We start from the raw sequence: 24307 nt of genomic DNA, 5'->3' as shown, positions 1-24307 counted from the left end.
GCCGCATATATTTAAATTCATGACAAAGGAAAACTGACGTTTGTGTGCACGTAGCAATATATGACCCTATGAGGCATTCGCTAGCTCTTGTGTAACCCTGGTGAAAGTAGCTCCCCATATGCTGCGGTAACTCTTAGGCTCATGCTGACCAGATTAACAGATTTTTAGCATTGATGGCTGGTCAAGACCCAGCAAAAACATTGAGTCTGTCATTCAAATTAAGCCCCGTTTCTGTGGGCTATTACTAGTGGGGCACAGAATCTTCTTTGCAAAACACATGCTTACCAGCCTGATCTAATGCAAATAGTGTGCCTACTGACACATCTTCCATATGCAAGGATAACAGAGTGTGCACATTACATGTGTAACCTTGATGGAACATAGGCAGAGAAAATATATGAGAGAGAGACTGTGTGTGAGAGAGAGAGAAGAATTGGCTAGTGTCAATCTCTTTTCAATCTGAAAACTTGCACAGAATTACAAGGAGCTCAACTCTGTCATGTGTAATTGAGAGAAAAAGAGACGCATGAGCAAGAGAGCCAATGGCATCTGCAAGGTAAGATTATATCGCACTGAGAGTAGTTAGAGGTCTGTCATTGGTATACACAAAAAAGCCTTCTCTGTATACATACACACACACACAAACCCTCTATCAGCATCCTCTGTGCAAGGGTTAATTGATCCCACAGCACCGATACCACAAAGACTGGCAGCATCAGATGTGCTCAGACAAGAAAGCAGAATGGTTGGAGAAAGATAAAGACAGAATGAGGATGAGGGCGAAAAGGAGGAGAGAAAACCTAAGAAAGAGGAAGAAAAAATTGAAAATATAGTCAAAATTGTCACGTTTGGCCAGAGTTTCTAAATTCTTCCAAGGACACATACCATAAATGAAATCAATATGCAGAGATTTTTCAGTATGGATTGTCAGGGTGTCATGACAGGTGGACATACTATACTAAAATAAAACTATCTCAGACATTATTATGCCCATTTCTTTTAGAGTTATTATATATATTATGAAGCTTTCATGACCTACATTGAACATTCTACACTGAACCTATAACTACATTTAACATTTGTTCTTAATGTGGAGTTTTACTTTATACAGATCTATAAACTTCTAAAATGAACCACTGAAAACTCGGTGAGAACAAGAATAGTGACAGTCACATTTTTACACTTAAATGTACTGTTAAATTTTGATGTGGGATCAAAAAAGCACATTAAGCTTGAAAAATTGGCTTACAAAGTTCAGAAGGGAAAGGTACACAAAAGAAAAGTACATCAATTGTTAACATTCAGCAATCTTGACAGCAGTGCAAGATAATGAATACACTCCACATTCACCTCAAGACATTGTTAGTTGATTGTCATAGAGGAGAAAGTTGCACTTGAGAGAATCGCCGGCCAACCCAATGCATTTGCATTTTGTTTTGGCCTTCTTTACACATTAATCATTGAACACCAGACAGAGATCAAAGTATACCTTTGAGGATGTAATACAATTTCCATGGAGCTCATCAAGTGCTTTTGAAGGATGCCACCTTTAACGGACAGGTTTTTGAAGCATGCACACCCTCACTTTGCCACTACTTTTTATGTTGAATTTAAAATGATATAACCTAATATTATGATTTAGTACACATTGATTGATGATGTTCATTATCCAATTAGGCTAAGCTTAAAACATATGAGCATTTGCAACATCCCCAGGCTGGAGAGGAAGCACCTCCAACATATGTACATATGTACAACGACTCGAGATAAATATGTGTGCTGGCTGGTAACTAGAAACCTCATTATACACATCCACAGAACTATGACCACGAGGTCAGCAGACGTTCTTCTCATTCTTGATTAATGCCAGATGTTCGGCCTCATTATTGTTTGTGCTGAGCTTCACAGAGGGCCGCACACTGCACAACATTTACAGATCTGCAAACATCCGCACATGCAGAAAAAAACACCCTGGAACATATGCTAGAAACATAGTCGCAAAGAAAAAAGCAGTGGCTGCACAGCCGCAGGTCCAGCATGCAGAAATCCTCTGATTAACAAACCAACACTAATTAAATCACAGACTGCTAAATTTTGCCCGGTCAACTGCTCAAATATGCACTAAACGCCTCATCGTCCCTGCTCCTAACAGCTCTGCCAGTCTTAAATCCCCTAAATGAGAAAGTGAATGAGATGGGATTACATGGCTAATGCTAGCAGATGAAAGAAAGAAGGGCACAAACTCTAACCCAAAATGGATTAAATCACCCTAGCCATGCTTAAATTGTCCAGGTAAAAGACACAATTACAGAACAATATGAAATAATTCAGTAAAGCGAACCATGCGTGTACCTTACAAAACTCCTTCATACGGCCAACCCAAAAAGAAAAAAATGGTCAAAATATGAACCTCTTTGTAACTTGGGCAGTACCCTTTCAAAAAGGTCCATTAGATACAATATGTTCGATTGTAATACATGTATATGCACCTTTTGGGTCCTAATATGCACTTTTTAGGTGTAAATGTGTACTTTTTGAAAGGGTAGTGCCCCAGTGACAAAATGGTTCATATTTTTACCATTTTTATACTCTTCCTGGCACATGAAAAAACACCTACATGGTTGAGCACTGATTGAATGACCTGTACAAATCGAGATGAATGACTCAGGAAAAGGAAAACATGATTCGATGTACAAAACAACATGAGGTGCAGATCTCGATTCATTGAGTTCTTTGCGTGATGAAATGCACATTAGCTCCTGCTGATATGAAAGCTCACATTTTACTGTATTATGTAATGACTCTGAAGAAATCAAGTACTACTGTAGTAAGAAACGTCTGACTTTCTCACTCATGGTTTCCTCATCACAATGCAAACCGCATGATGCTTTTGAAAGCTTTCATTAGTATGGCATTGCATCAGTGGTTTCATTCTGCGCCTTGACTTGTGACAGTGACACGTCAGACTTTATCGCGAGTGATAATTAAACTTTGATTCCTGTGAACTTCCAGCATATGTTATGAGGGAAAACTAGATATGAACTTCGAGAAGGATTTGGAACACTGATGAGCACATGAGAGAGCGAACTGGCAGCCATAAGTGGAGACACTCTTACGGTATAACTGGGAAGAGTGTCATGGAGTAACCATTATACAGATATTTCAGTATTTTATGTTGCAGCTTACCTCGCTTATCCTGCACTTTTACAGTTATCTCCACTAACGGCCGCGTCTCTCGGTCGAGCCGCCTCGATATGACCAAATCTCCGCTGTCCCGACTCACTGTGACTGGAGAGTTATCCGCGTCCGGTAGTATCAGCTCAAAGCTGGCGGACGGAAACCTCACCGGGTGTAGATTCATTATAACCGAGCCGATACTCGCGTCTTCGGACACCGTGACTTTAATGGGTTTGTCAGGTTCCATCACGGAACGGGACTTTCTCGAGAGTCCGTTATCGAGCTGGGAAAGAGCCGGCCATTGGCGCGGACTTATCTCTACATCCATATTGTGACTGGTTCGAGAGGGCCAGCCGTGGTCTCGCGCAAACACGCTGAACTTTATGGGCTGCGCGAGACCGAGTATCGAGTCCACGAGGAGAACGTCGCCGGTTTTGGGCACCACATAAAAACTGCCGTTTTTCGGCAGCGCGTAATATATTAGGTCGGCGTTTTTGCCGCTGTCGACATCCTCTGCTTTTACCGTGTACACCACCGACCTCAGGGCCGTGGCGTCGTCTAAAGTTATTTTCACGTCTGAGTGGCGGAAAGTGGGCTCGTGGTCGTTCGTGTCGAGCACGTCCACTTTAATAGAAGCAACTTCGGCAACGACGCGCTCGGCTGAGGCGCAGCTCTGACAGCAAAGCGCCAGGCTGAGGTAATACTCAGAGCGCTCCTCTCTATCCAGCACGTTTGAGGTCTTTAGTAATATGTGTCCACGTCGGTGGTGGGCGAAGACGTGAAAATCTTCGCTCCGGTCTCCCTGGAGTTTCAGGTGCATGCCGGACTCCGAGCACCATCTCTGCGGGTCGACGCGCTTCACCGGGATACTCAGCCCGTTCACTTTGGAGCCCGGTGGAGAGTTTTCAAACACATGCCCGTGAAAGAAAGGTATTCGTTCGTCGGTCTTGTTTCCCAACACAAAAGCAGCACAATATGGTAACAAAATAGTCCAAATCATGGTTGAAAGCTTAAAGCACAGTGTTCAGATGGCGAAACATGTTGAATGAAATGACTCTTCAGAGTTATCCGTTGATGAAGCGCCAGAAGTTTCCCTCTGTTGCCTTGCCTTTCAGCAGCGGTCTGCTCTGGCGCGCGCCTGAGCTCGTGGAGTTTCAGAAAACAGCACTACACTGATGGACAGCGCAACGCGCGAGGGGGCGTGGCTTCAAGCTAGACAAGGATCCTTCAAGGGAGCCCTTTCCCGTAGGATTTAGGGACTTGGCTCAAGAAAAAGAAACCATTGGGGGTACTGCTGTTAATATTTACATTATGCCTTCATCAGGTTATGTTAACTGTAACCAAACCACAAAAAAAACAATTAAAAAAGTTAAACAATTCCGGCAAATACCAAATCTGGGTTTTATTAAGATCGACTGAAAGGACTGAACCTTAAAAAAATACACTACTTAATTTTGGAAACTTTGAGCTCGACTTATAATTACTTTTATACAATAGACATGTATTAAAAAAAAATATGTTTTTATTTAGTTTCTTTAAATAGATAGAAGAAGCCTTAGACTCTATAGTGTATAAAAATAAGCCCTGTTAACACTCCCTTAAAACTATTTAAAATAAAAGGTGCGCAATTCATGAAGTAGGTGGAGAGACCCAGTGTTCACAGCTACAGTATAATCTAGGAAAAGGGTGGCTACTTTGAAGACTCTAAAAGAGTCTGTAAGATTGACTTAATGTCATTTTACAATAATGTCACTATATTATTTTGGTAGAGGTTATTCATTCCAATGAAGCAATTAGTCCAGAGAAACACAACCCTATGGGAAGAAGTGACTGGAATGATGTTTATCTCAAATGTCATGCCTGTCCGGCCACACTAGAAACTATAACAACAAGTTGAGGAGGAGCCGTTAATTGCCTTGTGCAGCATCCTTTTTAATACATATTGATTTTTGTCTCTCTCTCAGCCACGTTGGGCTAGAGGCGATCTGTCTGCGGTGGTCTGAATTCAAATTTCAATTAGAGATTTATCGGACTTCTCAATTGCTCTGCAATAATATTAACCTAGTCTGACGCCTAAAAAAGGTGGTTGTTATGAGTGTCAAGCCACAAAATATAGCTCATCAATGACAGCCACATGACCATCGTGGCAGCATTAGATAAGGAAGTAAAGCTGCAAGTGGGATCAATACAACACATTCAATTCAAAAGTTGGAAACGCGCCATTCTGACAACAGAGTGAACACAATTTAGCAATATACTGAGCTGTAAATTGGATTAGTGCAAATATGGTATGTCAGCGATGTAGTCTCGGGTTGCATGTGAATCTGCAAGCAAGCATAAAAAAATACCTGACATTCCGAGACACATTAATGGAGACCTAATTTAATGTGGATAGAACATAACTTGTGTTTAAGTTCATCTGATTTACTGCATAAAATTAGTTTATGGAGTTCTTCTCACTAATCAAATACAAACATGCTCTGAATGTTTTACTTTGCTGCTGATAAATCACAGTGTGACATGCAATGATAAAATGTTGATGACAGGAAACCGATATGGACTGCAATTCAACAAGTTCCCTATCTAGCTCTCCGTCTGTGTCACTTACTCACTACACAGTGAGTGACAGTTATTTACTCTGAGTCTTTCTCTCTCTCTCTCTCTCTCTCAAGTTTGATTTTATACACTGTGGGGACACACACACACGCACGGGTGTATATGTTTTATTATCTCCGTCGGGACAGTCCATAGGCGTAATGAGTTGTATACTGTACAAACTGTATATTTTATCCCTTACCCCTGACCCCCCTTTTTCAAAATGATTGTTCTGTACAATTTCTAAGCTTTTGTGCCCGAGGGGACATCAATTTTGGTCCCCACAGTGACACGGGTCCCCATGAGTTGGTGTGCATTCAGGTTTAGGTCCCCACTAACATGTAAAACAAGTCCACACACACACACACACACAGACACACTAAACAAAATCCCAATCTAAAGCTAAAGCAAAAACTAGTAAAGAACATCAGAAAAAACACAACATACTTTATTTTTCAATTGAGAATGTCAAATTAAGCAAACCACAGATGGCAATTTGGTCCCAGCAGAATATCTAGGTAAACCCACATACACAAGCAAACCGACCTCACAGCTAAACATTTTGCACTTTATTTGCAGAAATAGTTTTGCTTACTAATATAGCTTTGCATTTTTACTAAACAGTAATTATGTGAATTGGCTGCCTGTCTGGAACCGTTGCCAACCCAGCCCAGTAAATGGGGGGCTTTAGAGGTTGGCACTTCTTTTGCAGCGTACAGATGTGAGAAAAGTTTTAATAGTTACGGAGAAGCCTGTCAGGTCCACACACACTGGAGTCTTCAAGCTGGTTCACTGAACTCCATTATGAGTGGATCAGCGGATATTCTCATGGTCTTGATTTCGAACAAGAACTCAGTATCACAACTACCTTCAAGAGTATCAAAGTCAAAAAAAGTTTGTCCTCTAAAAGCATGAATTTGAAATCAGCACTGGAACATGTTTTGAAATAGTGTTTAATATTCAAGGGAGTAAGGGGAGCACAAGACCCATGAGCATATGGGACATAATTTGCGGGCACGATTATAACATTTCAATATGGCATGCTAACCAAAATATTGGAAAACATGAAGTGGAGAATGAGCCAAATTATACATTCTTGGCTCTGAAAATCTAAAACTGTTTTTTTATCTTTCAACAAACCATCAAATAATTTTTAAACAATACTTTCATGGCACATTACCCTTGACTAGCCATGACATTCGCTAACATTTGTTCCGTTATTAAGGGAAGCTCGTAAAAAATGTGTCAAAAATGTGTGATAGACTTTTACGTCTTTGCCCTTGGCTTCAATGGCTCTACAATAACAATTTGGCTTTGAGGCATAAAACCTAATGATCGGGTCTGTCATATTTGCATATGCAGAGAGGGTTATTGCTTTCTGTGGGACGACGGTTACAGAGCATAATTAGAGAGCCTAGCAGTTAGGTTCCTCATCAACAGCAGGGCCTCAGCAGCCGAGCAGAGTATTTTCCATTAATGAGGCTTGTCACCGCTCTCTTTTACCCTCATCTCCTCTTCACAGCTCACCCAAGACACTCCAGTACGTTGGCTGGGTGTAATCAGCACACAATCATGCTCATTACATCCCTCACCAAAATAAACCTCCTCTAAATGTCCTCATCACTTACATTCCTCTCTGGCTGGGGAGGGGAAGAGGTAGAAAGTAACAGCAATAAAAAAATGCTGTGATATTTGTATGGTCAAGTCAAAAAAGAAAGCCACAAGTGGATTTTCTTTTTTTTGTTTAATCCATGTGTTTGTACATAATCTATGAAGAATGTTCACATGACGACAGCTATCATTTTTAAAGCCAGTTAAACATTTGTGGTCACATGGTGACTGAGGGCTACGCGATTTTTGAAACCAATCAACAGAAGTAGAGAAAGTTTAACTTCAAGTGCGGTGATGCAATGCGGCAGCTACCAATGGTAGTGAGGAAATGATTCATCCAAAATAAAATACTACAGTCGGGCGTAAGCAAGATTGATGAGAATTTAATGATACTGTGAGCATTTTTAATGTTCTATATGATTTGTCTCCTCTCCATCATGGGATGCAAAAAATGACACCTGGGAAAGTGTGTCAGAAATCTAGCGTGAACTTGCTTCATTCATTCATAACCATTTATCTTGTGCATCATATGTACTATGCTCTGCTACAATTCATACACTTACACTTTTGCCTGACCAACTTTTTTTAATGGCAACTTTTTCTAATCTGTAATCACTTTTTTATATAGTGCTTTTTACAATTTCCATTGTTACAAAGCAGCTGTACATGAGACATATTGACTATAAGCAAAACAACTAAAGTCATATATCTGTAAAAACCAATAAATGTGAAAACGCAGAAGACAGACATACCCACTTACGAACGCTCCACACTCACAATATGTACACATAATTGCACATATCGACATAGGCACACATACACACACACAGACAGACACGCACGCATTCACAGTGAAAGCACAAATTTAAGATATATAGGAGAGAGAAACACAGGTCAAATTTTAAATGGACTATACATTTCTATATGCAATATTAATATGTAAAACTTCTGAATTCTAAAGCATCCCCCCCAGCCAGGCAACAAGTGCAAAACAGTATGCAAACGGTGGGGAGGACTCCAAAATGTCCAGGTGAGGCTGGAATGTCTACTAGCAACCGACAGACCAGCGACGAAAATCCCAAAACAAGTGAACAAGGCTATAAATCCCATCACGTTCTCCTGAAGAGTTTGTAGTAAGACTTTTCACCAGATTCACAGGCAAATTATTAATTATGTGCGTCTGCGCCCTCCTGGGAATGCTATTTCAAGCCAGACCATAATTCGGTTGGCATGACCTTCTGGTCAGCTGGTTTTACACACATTTTTACCACAGAGAGAGTTCTTATTGAAGCAGAAATAACACACCAATTCCTCAGTTCTCTTCTCTTCATTCAGTTAACAGACCCACAGGTGCCTTTCAATGGTTGGATGAAATATCGACATTGATGGTGCAGACTGAACCAGCAGCAAAACAAAATTAGAAGTATATGACTAAAGAAAGGGGGCACGGTGGCTTAGTGGTTAGCACGTTCGCCTCACACCTACAGGGTCGGGGGTTCGATTCCCGCTTCCGACTTGTGTGTGTGGAGTTTGCGTGTTCTCCCCGTGCCTCGGGGGTTTCCTCCGGGTACTTCGGTTTCCTCCCCTGGTCCAAAGACATGCATGGTAGGTTGATTGGCATCTCTGGAAAAAATTGTCCGTAGGGTGTGAGTGTGTGAGTGAATGAGTGAGTGTGTGTGTCCTGCGATGGGTTGGCACTCCATCCAGGGTGTATCCTGCCTTGATGCCCGATGACTCCTGAGATAGGCGCAGGCCCCCCGTGACCCGAGGTAGTTTGGATAAGCGGTAGAAAATGGAATGGAATGGAATGGAATGACTAAAGAAGAGCAAGAATAATTGTAGCTTGGAAAATAAGGTACATCAAGAACGTGTATTTTAGTGTGTAGACAGTGCCAAGTTTTTTTTAGCTATGGCTGATAAGCAAAATGTCACAAAATTCCAGCCTGTCTCTGTCCTTCTTCCTTTTTCCTCTCTCTTGAAATGAAGAGATCTGTTACTGAAGTGGAAAGGGAGAGAGAAGGTTAAGGGTTACTTATGGAGCTCCCAGTTGGCTGGACATAAAACAGTAAGGCTTAAGACTGCTCAAACATCAAGTTCAACTCAGTGATGTTAGCCTGAGTCGTTGGGAGCTTTGAAGGATTTCCAAATTATAATGAAGCGTTATGATAATTTGCTTGCTTCCTACCCAAAACCCCACAGAATGGGTGGTTTAAACACATACATTTATTTTGATGGCACAAAGAGCCGAACAACTGATATTTAATACAGTATGTTTTGTGTTATAATGTTAGAAAAGCTTGCTAAAGTAGCCTAAGCATGCTGAAATAAAAATTTAGCGATTTGTACAAATCTCTTCCGGTTACAATTAACAACTTCACCGGTGTTGCAAATTTCATACACTGGACCTTTAAAAGTAGCTGTGTATTTTGGATAAATACTTTTTTGTAAGCAGTATGTTAATCATAAATATTTCATTATATTAATATATGCTCTGCCAGAGACCAGTTTCTGTATGGCTCTTAAAAGTGGAACGATGGCAAAATTTCAATGCTTCTGGGGGTCACGCTACCAAACAAGTGCCTTTGAGATGAAATGCTAACATACAGATAATTCCAGCACAATGCAAGAGATCTATATTACCTGCAGAGTTTTGCAGAGGGAAGAGCCACCACTCACTAGAACCATTTGTTTCTATATGCAGATAAGTGTTACGATGCCTTTTTCAGTATGCAAAATGTGAAAGACACAGGGTGCAGCAAGAGAATGAATCAAACAAAAATGAGTGGGCTTTGTTCTTGCAACACACATACACACACTTTCACATTTACACACCTCTTCTGACTTTTCCTTAAGCTGGCAGCCTCTCTATAAGTCATTAAAAGCCCCAAGTACTGGGATACACTTTTTAAAATGTCACCACACATATTAACCGAGTATTTCAGCAATGTTGCCAGAGTCAACCATTCTGCCTAGATCAATTTATATATGGGTATGCATTCTGAAAACTCAGACAGGCAAAGGACAAACAAAATAAAAGGGGCCTTACTCTACAGAATATCAAGTACGTTTTTAACAGGTCATTCATCATCGACAAACAGAGGAAATGACTGGACCAATCATGTAGTGCCTGGTTTTGTTTCCTTACAGTCAAGTGTTGCACGTTTAGTGTTACTGTGAGCCTTTAATGGGACTTAACAGCCAAGGATAATTACTAGGGTGAACATGAAGTCAGAGGTTAAGATAAACTTTTTACTTGTCCGTAATTTTGACGGAAAGGCTCATAAAAAATCGGTCATAATATTTTTTTACCCGCTCACAAGTTACTTTAGGCTGCTGTTAGGTCATGAAGGAGAAGACGCAGAGAGACATTTTTCCACTCACTGAAAGTTAAGGTTTATCCAAAATGATGCAAGTCATTTAATGCGACCTCTGTATGAAGTGTTGATTCATGAGATTCTGGGTGCACAGGGTTGTTCACAGCTTACTTTCAACCAAGCATTGGGTCAAAAAAGGACGAACCCAGCCATTGGGTTAAATTACCCTAACAAATGGTTTATATTTGAAACAACCCAGTATAGGATAATTTTCAACTAAATAACCCAGCATTTTTTAGAGTGTACAATGTGACCACACACACGTTTGTTTTTCTTACATGGTGGTGACTTCCCTGTGGCTTTTATACTGACCTAATTATATCTTCTCATATCTAGCCTTTTACCTACCTCCCACAAAACACTTTTTTGCATCTTTAACATTTTCACCAAGACATTATTTAGTGTATTTATTAAGCAATTTCCCTCATGGGGACTGTTGGCTGTTCCCCACAACGTAGGTGATTTCAGATTTTACAATCCTTGCTGATTGCTATACTGGAATGTGACGGGTAGGCAAAACCTGAGCCGAGCACACACATAGACCTTTAGATTATATTAGTGAGCATCTCTCATCAACTCTATGGTTGCAATTCTGTACTGAAATAATAATATTGTTATAATCTACCCAATAATACTACAAGTACAAGTACAGAAATTATTAGATTTAAAAGCAAAACATGATTTGAATTATCTATGAGCCTGTCATTTGGTGAAGACCACTTCAAATGTCCATTAATTGAGTCTATGACTGCATTTCTGAGAATTTTTTTTTTTTAAAGTACATACCTACACACAAAAACACATAACACACATACTTCCCATCTGCAATATGTACTCAATGGAGCATTAAACAGCATCATGTCTTTTCTTCCTCTTCCCAGTTTCCCTTAAACGATGTGGAGCAAGAGTCTTCAAGATAATCCTCCCCTCTTAATTATTCCACCCCTGGGGATGACTGGAAAAGGCCCTGCGCCACACCCCCAACCTCCCCCAAATCTACACGATTTGATTTCTTGCCGTTCCACTCTCTTCTCATCCCCCCCCTCCCTCATTCAGTCCAGTCAAACTGCCATTATAAACAGGATAATCTTCTATAATCTTTTTGTCAATTTATTTCTGTAGCTCAAGCAACGTTATGTTGTTTGCCAGAGAGGGGGCACGAACAGCAGCTGCTGAGAAGAGAATAGTTATTAGATGAGTTACTGGAAGGTAAAAGACTCGTGAGCATGTGTAGTTCCTTTAGTAATGTGTGATACCTCATGATCCTGTGGGCTTGTGTTAGTCATAGGTGTCAATCACTCACACAGTCGGAGATCAACTAATTTAAAGCACATCTAAAAACAACACTACATGTCTCACCACTTACACATAAATGTCTTATCATCACTGACTGTAAGGAGGAATACTTTTTGTTGATTTTTCAGTTGGTATATTTTGCATTACAAGATACTAAGGTCCATATCGTCACACACATGTGTGTCCATGTTTGACTATACATGTACTTGCGACAAACTCCGTTTGATTGGTCGACATTTAGCTAGGCGCTAACCTCACTGGAAGCATCTTGGGCGTACCTTTGCGGAGATGGCTCGTCTTCCTGAGGTCAGGGTTGATCGAGAGTTCAGAGGTCCAATGTGTGACTATGAGTGCGGCTCCAGACAGTTATTTCTGGGTTTCAGGTGGGAATATCTGAAATCCCAGTTGTTTGGAATGTAGCATAAGTGCTCCCTCCCTCTGGTGTGATGGGATTACAATCACCCATAAAAAGACGCTTTGACTCAGAGTGGCAAAGTACCGACAACATGTGAGAAGTGCATACCGGCCCACCTGCTAATACTGCTTCAAAGGTCTACGCACATTTACCTCAAAATATGATGCATGTACAGTAAATGTATAAGTGCAACATTAAAGTTTTAACGTGTGTATCTAAATCGCTACATCTGTATTTTTTATGTACCTCTAACCAAGGCGATATCCTATAGTGACCTTATTCGGCTTTAGTGAAAGGAAAATACAGTTGTTTTCACTCTTTTTGACTACATATTATTAAGGGTTAGAAATCGAAAAATCAATTTCAATTTGGAATCGGATAATTGAGATTAAAATTAACAATATTTTAACTATAGTAAACATAGTTTAACTATAGTATTTGCATTAAAAAGCACATGAACCACAAATTAACCATAGTTTCCTTATAGTTACTACAGTTTAACCATGATGTAGTTCAGCTATGGTAATATTAATTGTAATTGATATATATACACAAAATGGTTGTCATGGTGCTGTCCTCGTCTTGAAATTTCTAGTTTTGTGGACAGGGTCATGACAGTACCCTGTCTTGTGAGTGTTATGTCTTGTGTGGACAGGGGCGTAGCAAGCTTTTCAAAAGTGCGGGGGATGGATGTGTTTTGTTTGTTAACAATGAAAACGTTGAATGTTTGACAGAACGGTACAAAAGGTATAACATACAAGATATAAAAAGCTTCCCATTTAAATGTGTGATACTAGTAGAGTATAAAAACACATTCGGAACACACAGAAAATAAGTCAAAACCTTGTTGTGAAAATACACAACAGTAGACTTGCTAATGAATCATAAATACTTTAATAATCCCAGGGGGGAAAGACAGTGGAAAGCTTGATAGTGACATTGGTCTGACAGGACTGTGACTGTGACCGCTAAAGTTTGCTTACTTGCACCTTGAAAAGGGGAGATATAAAAAAACACACACACAAAGCTTTTTCTCTGGTGGTATAAATAATGTAACAGTTTTCTGTTTTTAAACATTAAAATAATACACAATTTTCTTTCATAGTTCTTCAACAGGTACAATCAAACATAATAGGTGAGTATCCACAAAAGTATTCAGCTAAACAAAAAAAGCAATGTTCAAAATATCAAAATCAATAAACCCATAAATACACTGCTTAACAAGGTCAATTTGTCCCTCCTCCTCGTCAATTCCCTGCCTTCTTCATCACAGTTACTTTATACATTGCATGCCACATAAATAACCCAATTTAGCTATTTCTGAACAATATTCCAATTTGCAATTAGCATTAGTCTAAAAACTAAATATAATTTAGAAAACACTCGACATATCAACAAAACATAAACAGAACATCTCCCCAAACACCTATCAAGGTTATTTAAAAACCTCGAAAGCATAAACACTCATTCAAAGTCGCTGGAAAAGAAAGACGTAAATAACCATAACCGTTCCGCCTCTTCAGCACGAGCTAACCGATAAATCTAACACACCAAGAGAGGCGGGACTTAAGGCAGAACAGCCAATCATCATCCGGTCACACTCAAAGCCGGTGTTCTGTTTGAGTGGGAGGGGAGAGGAGAGGAAGCGGCCGCATCGAGCGCAGACACAGAGCGGCAAGAGAAACGCTGAAGCGACTGCTGTAAGGCGTTTTTACAAAACTGCGGAAAAACTGCAAAAAAAGTGCGGGTGTTTAACCCTCTCACCGGGAAAAGTGTGGGTGTTAAAACACCCACATCCCCCACGGTTGCGACGCCCCTGTGTGTGGAGACACGTGGCTGTTTGTAAGGACACTGCGCCAAGTGTTTTCTTGTCTCGTGCTTTTTGTCCCGCCCCCTTGTTTTCCCATAATGGTCCCATCAGTGTTTCATTTCCCTCACCTGCCCCGTGTAATTTGCTTGTCTTCAATCTCGGAGGATCTTGTCCTAGCCACCGTGACCCTGGGGGACTCAGCCCCTCCCACTTCAAACCAGGCGGCGTCCAGTCCTGCCCAGCCCCAGGCGTCCAGTCCTGCCCAGCAGCCGGAGACCAGTCCAGCCTGAGATCCAGCAAAGCCGGTGATCTTGCCGGCGTTCCATCCGTTGATCCAGCCGTTGATTCAGCCGGTGATCCAGGCGTCGTCCCAGCCAGTGAGCAGTTGACGTCCCAGCCGGCACCCGGTCCATTCCAGCCGGCAGTCCGGCCGGTGCCCTGCCAAGCCGGCATTCCAGCCGGCGTCCAGTCCAGCCGGCGTCCAGTCCGGTTCAGCAGCCGGCTATCCGGCAAGCATCCCGGTCGGTAGTCCAGCGGAGATTTCCCCAGCTGGCACTCCCCTTATGTCCCTCCCAGTCCTGTCTGCGCCTGGGTTCTGTCTGAAAACCGTGACAATGGGTGCTTACAATGATAATGACATGATCACAATTTAAACACTGTGGTCTGTTCTATCAAGAATATAAGTAAATGTAAACCTAAAGCCATTCATGTATTTATAGAAACTAACATGTTTGTTGTCACACTGCAAAATAATTGTTAGCTTTTCCTAAGCTCACATTTATTTTCCTGTTCTGCGTTTTCTTACGCTAGAATAGTGGAGAAAACTGATTAAGTTGGCACTGTTTTAAATGTAGGCCTACTGCCAGGACAACAATCCTATGCAAATGTTTTGCTAACATTAGCTCCTTAAATCCCAGCCAACAAAATCAGCTGCATGTTATGATCAGATTTAGCCAGATTTTACTTCTTCAATCATTTAAATCATTCATGTCTTTCTTGTTCCTGCAGTTTGGGTGCATCTATAAAACCTCACTCTGTTTCTCATTCATGTCCTGATGGCAAACGAAGCACCTCGATTTCATACATAATGGATACAAATGTACCTTATCTACCCCATTGCAGCCAGAAGGAGCTTCGCTTGACCCCTTTTACGTGCCCCAGTATAAATCTGCTGTGCCCCAGTATGAATTAAGTTTAAGTTTTAACTTCTTACTTTATTTGTCAGTGTTATCATTTACATTGATAATAGTGGAAAAAAACTGATCTAACGTAGTAACCTAATTCACTCAAAAAGCAACGGGGTGCGGAAACAGTGTGACGACATGAAAACATGACGAAACTAAAGTACGTTTCTAAATAATATCAATAATCTTATTTTGACTCAATCATTAATAGCCCCTGTAGATGGCTATCAGAACTTGTTTGTGCAACACAGGGAAATGGAAGCAGATAGGAGAGATGATGAGTTTGAGGGAGGTAAGACTTGAACAAACTACTGTACATCCCCAGCCCCTCAAGACATTAGAGGAAAACGTCTCAAGAAAACCTTAGTCAAGTCTGTAAAATTGCATTGTTTCTTTGTTGTACTTTCAGAAATGAAATTAATATTTAATCTACTAGCTCTAGTTTAGGACATTACATTAAAAGTTGTCAGTACCTATGGCTGAGATAACAATGTGCTATATAAGCAGTACAGTTTAATTCAGTAGAGTTGGTTTAAAAAAATGAACCAACTTGGTTTTAAAATTTAGTTTTTTTTAGATAAACTATACTCTTGATTAGCTGGTGCCAAAATATGGCTGGTTTCTTGAAAGGTTTTAGGCTAGTTGAAAATTCTTGAATAGAATATTGATATGATAATTATTGATGATTTTTTTTATTGTTATCATTGTATGATTGAGAAAAATGCAGATGTGGAAGAAAAATTTATCCCTGCTTTCATTTTTCCAGCGCATGTTAGTAAAGTTTTTGTCAAGTATGTTGAAGATACCTAAATATTTTTGAATTCATAAATGTTTACCTTCTTTTTTGCACTATAGAATAGTAGTTTAAGCAAGGGAAGTTTGTATAGTGCATTGTGTTGCACACTTCTTACACACAGAAGGTTATTAAGACAAAAGTGATAGAAAAAGTTATGCGGCCATGTGCCCCAGGAGAGCTTCAGGTCTAGAACACCTCTGTTAGCCAGTATTTTTCCAGGTTTGCTGAACCAAAGGAAATGTAAAAAAGGAAATGCATTAAGGAAACTATGCTACATGACTACTGAGTAAATTATTTTGCCTTTGGGCCTCCAAAACTAGCCCCCACTGCAATGAATCCTATCTGAGTTTGCAAACGATCAGACCCCGTACTTTCTGTTCTAAGTGATAGTACACGTGTCAGTTTGTCAAACTGAATCATGCCCACATGCCCACTCTACTGGAATACATTTGCATGGAAATGCTGGCCTATTAATATGTAAGATAGTGGCTGCTTGTGCAAAAGGAAAAGCAAATGAATGTTTCAAAAATTAGCAAGTATTTGATAGTCAATGGTGGCCAAGAACTATTTGGTTACAAGCATTCTTCCAAATATCTTTCTATGTGTTCATCAGAACAAAGAAATTTATAAAGATTTGGAACAACTCGAGGGTGAATAAATAATGACATACTTTTTGGGGGTGAACTGTCCCTTTAATATTTGATGTATTTATAGACTACTTCATACAGCACTTTCTGCAACTATGTTGGATAAACAATATAAAAAATAGAGCAGATATCATGTTAAGGGATATACATTTTTTATTATTCCCCACGATGACGATCAGCGAGTCGTATGCAGTTTCCTGCTGATACACTAGTACTGCATATATAAAAGCACCACAAGGTTGACAGAGTGCTTCTTCAGTTTACAAGCAAAATAAAAAGCCCTTATCTTGAGCCTGAGCATTAGGAAGGAAAATTATTAATGAATAAACTAGCAGTCACGTTGAGTTCAATGGAGGAATTATTAGCCTAGTGTTTAGCTCATCATACCTCAGTGCAAGACCACGCTCCCTTCCATTAAACTAAAGCCCACAGAGGCTTCTCGGGATATGTAATTCATTACCACAACGTAATACAGCATTTGTGTGTTACGCTATCGCACCTCTGCTGTTGGTTTAGTCATTACGATTCCACGCGCCATTCTTTGTTCATGCTAATACCCAATAATCTCCATGTCAAAGCACCCAGCTCGCTTCTCATCACTATAAAACACACACGCGTGCTCGTAGATGCTGCGGCGTTGTTGATTAGTTCTGTAATAACGCTCTGCTCTGTCGTGCCCTCCTGATAATCAAGACTTGGGCTGAGTGCAGTCATGCTCATCAGACAATGGCCTGATGTGATTGGGCCACACTGTCATTAAAAATCCTCCGTTCCTGTCGATGACTCAGATCTCCCTCTCGAATGCCGATGCATAGGCAGCACTCTCAACAATGGCTTTTTATTCACCAAGAGGGTACAAAACTCAGGGTCCTAAGGCCCCTGGAGATTAGCCTGAGAGATTGAGCTTCTCATATTGTTGCACTAAACTTAAGAAATTTTATAGAAAATAAAATAAATAAAAGAATGAATGAAGGAATGAATGGGAATTTAGAAAAGAGCAACATTACAACACCACAGAATAGAAAATGCATGCATGAACAAATGCAAGTACAACATAAAAGAACACATTTGGCACTGCATCCAAAAATGCAAAAATTTAAGGAATTCACCAAAATTGTAGCTGCTGTTAGGAAATTCTGCATCAATTTACAAAATATCTACGAGGTGTTTTGAGCAAACGCATTCATATTAGATTCACACACACACCTGTCTATTCACAAACACACATGCTCCATTATCCTCTGGCAACCATTACACAGCACAAGACATTAGAGTAAAAAATCCTTGCGCATCCTCTGAGCCCTCTCTCCCTCATTACACCGTGCTCTCTTTAGATGGCCCTTATGTTCCCACCACACGCACCTCTTTCTCGCTCTTCCTCCATCCCTCTGAGGAGCTGTTTTGCAAAATCACTCTGTACGGCTATCAACACAGACATACACACAACTATCAACACACACATACACACAACTATCATCCCATTAACTCTGCCTTTGCCTGACACCCTCCCTCCGGACACCAGGGAAAGTGCGCATCCCATCTTTCTCACTCTTTTCATTACCCTCTTATTTTCCTCCTCACTCTTGTTCTTCTTGGTTTTCACCCTTGAGTTCAGCATGAAGGGGGGCGGACCACTTTAAATGTGAATGAGAGAAATTGTAATGCTCAGTACGGGAATACGACAAGCAAAAGTCCAACATTAGTTTCATAAGCGTTGGTGACTCTTAAATACAGGCTGATCATTTCTAGGTCTTGAACACTTTATTTTGCTGTTCCAACTGATCTGAACGCTTTACTGCACAATGCACGAGCATGTTAAAGGATAGGTTCACCCAATAATAAAAATTCTGTCATTATTTACTCAACCTCTGATTTCAAACCTTTACAACTTTCTTTCGGCATAACACGACAGAAGACATTTTGAAGAATGTTGTTAAACGAGAACAATTGGTCCCCATTGACTTGCATTGGTTTTGTGTCCATACAATAGAAGTCAATGGGAACAAACGGTTTTTGGTTACCAACTTTCTTAAAAATATCTTCTTTTCTGTTTTGTATAAATCAGAAAATCATACATGTTACCTTGACAAACAGCTTTAAGATTTATTCATTGAAGTATACAGGAGCTATACAATGCTTACATCCCCATTAAATCTCCATAAAAGCTGCATGGGCTGTTATAAGGACTCGCATTAAAGGAGACTTTGGCGATTTTCCAGCCCGCTAGCTCCATATCCATTACTCTGAGCCTCAGATGTGACGGTTTCTCTCAGAATAAGAGAAACCGTTGAGCCGATGGTCTCCATTTTTTCCTCCTCAATTTTGAGAACAACTGCTCATCACATTTTATGCTATTTACACGCCAACCAACCTCCACTTTCAATCTTTGTCTCTTTTTCTTCTGAAATCTCTCTTACTGACGCACACAGCGGGTTTTTGATTCTCTCTCCCAGGTGTCCATCAAAAAAATCACTACAGCACACAATCCACCTTCTTCATTTTTCACATCAATCTTTCTTTCCATCTTAACTACCCATTTGCCATCTCTTTCAGCGGAGGGAAGCTCTACCTATCAATCTCACTGTTAGATGAGATTGATAGGCTAAAATCCCCCCCCCTTAAAATATTTCAAAAGGAACAGCTGGAGGCACGCCTTACACAGCCTCTCTCGCCAACCAGGTGGTGCGGGCAGATAAAAAGTGATGGCGAAGCTTTGATTCCCCTCTCGCAAAACTGGCGTCTCTGAAAGGTGTCCACCACTGCGCCCCGTCCCTTTGTATGCCGGGATCACCGCACATCGAACTGAACAGCTGGGAGGCTTCGATAACACGCATCCTTCCCTTTCCTTCTCCAACGAATGTAAACAAACAGAGAGACTCCCAGATTTACCCAATTATATCCACAAAACGTAGGCGGGAATGTAGTATGTGGATTTCTGCTATCACCCCAACTTGTTTTTCATAACATTTGCCCTTCAAGCATGGGATGTGTCACTTGTTCACCTGAAAGGAAATGCTTTGAAAGTGTGTTGACAGTTGTACCACTTAAGGGTTGTGAAAACAGACAGTCTTATCACTGTAATTGGGATTAATAGCCTTATATTTATATCTTACACAGTCAAAATAAACATCTACAAAACAATAGACAGTTAAACAATCAATGGAGCTTTCATTCATTAACTCTCAAGTCAGGATGTCTCTCAAACAAATAGGTTTTGACATATGAGTGCTGCACACTAATTGACACAAAGAACTGTAAATTGTAGAAAGAGTTTCCTGGCTTTCATTTCACTCACTGTTTATCAGACCTGAATGGCATTAATGTTGTGTTTTATTATCAGGCCAGAATAAAATTAATTTTGTATTTTCTTATTAGATCTAGATAAAAAATATATATATAATTTTACAATCAGACAGACCATGCAGGACTTCACATTAAGAGACATGCTTGTCTTCTCGTGCTCAACATGGTGAACTTATCAAAAAACGAGTTGGCCGTTTTACGTAGTATTTCTGTGCTCAACACACTCCCAAAGTGATCGTTTCGGAAAGTTTTCTTCGAACATATAAAACTGTTTTGTAACAAGTATTCTTAGTCCCTTATTGGACAATTCTCCCGGAAAATCACCCGGCACGCCCACGCGGCAGCAGGGAGAGTAGGAGAAGGAGCATGCGCCGACGTCACTTTCACTTGTGTGCATGAGAGAAAGAGAGAGGATATGTTTGCGAAGTTCAGGTGTTTGTTTGTTCACTCCATTTTAATGATGAATGTTATATAACTTGTGGATTTAACACTGGATTTGGAGATCCTTTGAAAATGATATATGGAGACAATGTGCTCCAGTTCAGCCTACCCCTCCGCACGCGCCGTATGATTTTGGAAGTAATCGTAAAGCTGTAGGGCTCTCAAGTTTTGAACTGAGTTCAGAGTGAGATTTGGAGGCGGCCACAGCAGTGGTGGCTTGAGTGGGGACGGGGGTCTGATTTAAAAAATGTGACACATAAATTCGTACACACGAAAAAATATTAATTTAAATCAGCATTCCTTAGTCCAGGATTGTGTGTGTGTGTGTGTGTGAGAACACTTCACACAAACACGCAGCTCTGGCTAATGCACCTATTCTTATTATTCGACATGTTTGTCGCACTGTTGTTATTTTCTTTTCAAGTTACTTGTCAGGTCGGCCAGGTAAAATTCTCTCTCACTTTCCCATACAAAACATTCACTTGCCCCGGACAAGTGTTAATGTCGAGCCCTGCTTAATGAGATGAATGCTGTATTTGAGTCTCAGACCTGAAAGGAATGAATTTTTTATTTTCTTATCAGATCTGGATAATATCAAAATTGTATTTTATGAATGAAACAAATGTTGTATTTTCTTATCAGATCTGGATAATATCAAAATTGTATTTTATGAATGAAACAAATGTTGTATTTTCTTATCAGATCTGGATAATATCAAAATTGTATTTTATGAATGAAACAAATGTTGTATTTTCTTATCAGATCTAGATACTATCAATGTAGTATCTGATTTTCAGACCTGAAAGAAATGAATTTTGTATTTTCTAATCAGATCTAAGTAGATATGATCAACGTATTATTTGATTAACAGACCTGGATTGCATATCTAGATAAGATTAATATAGTATTTGATTATTGGACCTGAATGAGATGAATGCGTATTTGATTATCAGACCTGAATGGAATTAATTTTGTATTTTCTTTACATCTAGATATTTAAAGTATAGATACAATAGACAGATATGAATGAGATGACTGTTGTGTAGTCTTGTCAGATCTGAATAAGATCAATGTATTATTTGATGATTACACCTAAATGAAATCCTTTATTGTGCTTTTGTTTCAGATCTAGATAAATTCAATGTAGTATTTGATTTTCAGACCTGAATGGAATAATTTGTTTTATTTTATTTTCCAGACCTGAATGGAATGAACGTTGTTTATTTGTATCAGATCTAGAAAAGATCAATGCAGTATTTGATTACAGGACCAGAAAGAAATGAATTTAGTATTTTCTTATCCAGACCTGAATGGAATGAATGTTGTATTTTCTTATCAAACATAGATAAGATCAATGTATGAGATTATCAGACCCTAATTATATGAATGCTGTATTTGATGATACGACCTGAATTGCATTTCAAACAGAATATAAGGAAACAAAACTTAAAACAAATGTGCATTTGTCATAAGAACGTTCTACTTAAAATTTCTCACCACTGAATTAAGTAACAACTTTCCATTGTCCCTAATTAACCACTTATGACGTCACGATGGAACGTTAAGCCCCAAAAGGTGAAAAGCGTAACAAATTATGCTTTATCGCTCTGATCTGTATTTCGCATGAGCCTTTTGGCAAATGAACAGGAGTAGGTCCTACTGACTCATCTGCTCATTCCACTGTTTTCTATATAAAGCTCCATTGTGAATGGAATTTCATTTCATTTTGCCAATGGGTGAAGCAGAGAGAGAAGATGCACGAGGCAAAACTCATGATATAAGGCTAGCGCACTGCCGAAAGTACACTATAATGAGCACAGCCCAAGGGGTACATCGGCCTTTAAGGATCTTTATATCCTTCTCTCTTAAGGAGTGTGGGATATAGAGATCAATGATTAATCAAGGCTTAATCTGCTATCATTAGGTCTAAGTGGAAGGGCTCATCGTCCCTATTCTGACACTCACACTCAGAATGCTTAAAGCTCTTTCCTTCCTAGATGAAGAGCTTGAGACCTCATCACTCTCCATCATACAAGAACACTGGGTGATGACCTTACTCTGGAATCCAGCACCCTGATATGGTACGAACATCTATTGTTGTGCGTGTTGGATTTTCAAATAAAATTCTAATATAAAGTTCATTGTTAAAGAAAAGACCATTAGAAAGATTCAATCCTAGTGATTGACATTTTCAAACATGTCGCATGTCGTATCGTATGTTGTATTTGTGTCTCTGATGGAACTCTGATGCCATCAGCGTTCTAAACATTTTTTTATCTTACAAATTATTTATTATTACAATTATTATTAATACATTTTTACATTATATTGACATCTTATGATAATGAATGTGACATCATACATTTCTCTAATTTCTGTTTCTAAATGTATAGCGTTCTGTAAAAATAACACACTGGACTTCCACATACTTGCACTAGACAAGAGCAAACGCTTGTCAGACAGTATAGCAGATGGCAACATAAGGTTAGTAATGCTTCAAAGGAGGAGCTCAGCAAAGGGTCAATTGCCGAATTAGAGGTTACACTGTCTTCTGAAGTACAGGGTTTGTCTCACTTGTATTCTATGCTGTGTATTTATCCCCCTCTCTTCACTTTAGAAAGAAGACAGTAAAATAAAAAGTCATAAAAAGTACAGTATAGAGATCATAACATGCTGCATTTCAAGCCATCTGCTGTAGAGAGGTAAATTCTCAGTATAGCACACTGGTGACCCATATTCACAGGGGTCTGCCTAAAAGTATTATATAAATGCTTGTTTTGCGTAGTAAATGTTACTAAATCCAGGTATAGTACTCATTTGCAATGTAAAATGGGACATAGATTAGGAGGTTTAGATTACAGTTGGATCTACGCTGTGTAAACGGGGCTCACAGTGTAACTTGTAGATATCACTGTGCGATATTCTCCTGACTATAAAAGAAGAAATAAAACACCGCTTTGGTGTCCTGCTTGCTTATATCGCCGAGTACATCTCAAACACAACAGTTTTAAAGCAGCAGTTATATGACCCATAACTTCTGGTCCTGCTGAGTTGAGTGACATTCACCACAGAGGGAGGAAAATACACCCAGTGATATAAGACACTATGGGTGGAAAAGCGTATGTGCTGTGCAGAAACGTTGAATGCTTCTGGAAACTCTCAGAACTTTCCTTTAAAACTATGTGAAATGCATTCAGACAGCTGGAACACTGCAGATGTCATTACAATCGGGAGGAAGAGTCTATCACAGCCTATGTAGAGATTTAAAAGTTATATGAATATTGCAAGACCAGCCAGAGCCAGTTGTTCTCTACTGATTTTGCCTCAGGACCCAGATTTTACATTGACCATCAAGTATTGAGTTGACAACAATGTTGAAAAGGTAAACAAAAATGTACTTAAAATCAACTATTGACTAATATTATCCAAAAAAACGATAAGCAAAATTATGAGCATACAGGATAGTTTGGAAGCCAAATATTACCAAAAAACTTTATCTTTTGCAACAGTGAATTGCAGCTAAAAATATGAGATTAAACATATGTGTGAGTTAAAAATACATCATCGGCCTGTATCACAAAGTGAGGTGATCAAACTCTGAGTTGCAGAATAAGTTTTGAGTTGATAAAACCAGACACATCTAACCATGACAAACCAT

The 24307-nt window shown here is 39.7% G+C and overlaps 1 protein-coding gene across 1 annotated transcript in view; it reads right to left on the bottom strand.

Moving 5' to 3' along the window:
* si:ch211-186j3.6 (neural-cadherin) overlaps positions 1-4308 on the bottom strand; it is a 203913-nt gene extending 199605 nt beyond the window's left edge. The window contains exon 1 of the mRNA XM_056750824.1: positions 3187-4308. Coding sequence (XP_056606802.1) covers positions 3187-4177 — 991 coding nt within the window. The 5' untranslated portion in view covers positions 4178-4308. The remainder of the gene's footprint in view (positions 1-3186) is intronic.
* Between the last annotated feature and the right edge of the window lie 19999 nt (positions 4309-24307).

Source organism: Triplophysa dalaica, chromosome 1 (assembly GCF_015846415.1).
Source record: "Triplophysa dalaica isolate WHDGS20190420 chromosome 1, ASM1584641v1, whole genome shotgun sequence".
NCBI classification, from domain to species: domain Eukaryota; kingdom Metazoa; phylum Chordata; class Actinopteri; order Cypriniformes; family Nemacheilidae; genus Triplophysa; species Triplophysa dalaica.
The sequence above is the reverse complement of the archived record's forward strand: the minus strand, read 5'-3'. Positions and strand labels throughout refer to the sequence as shown.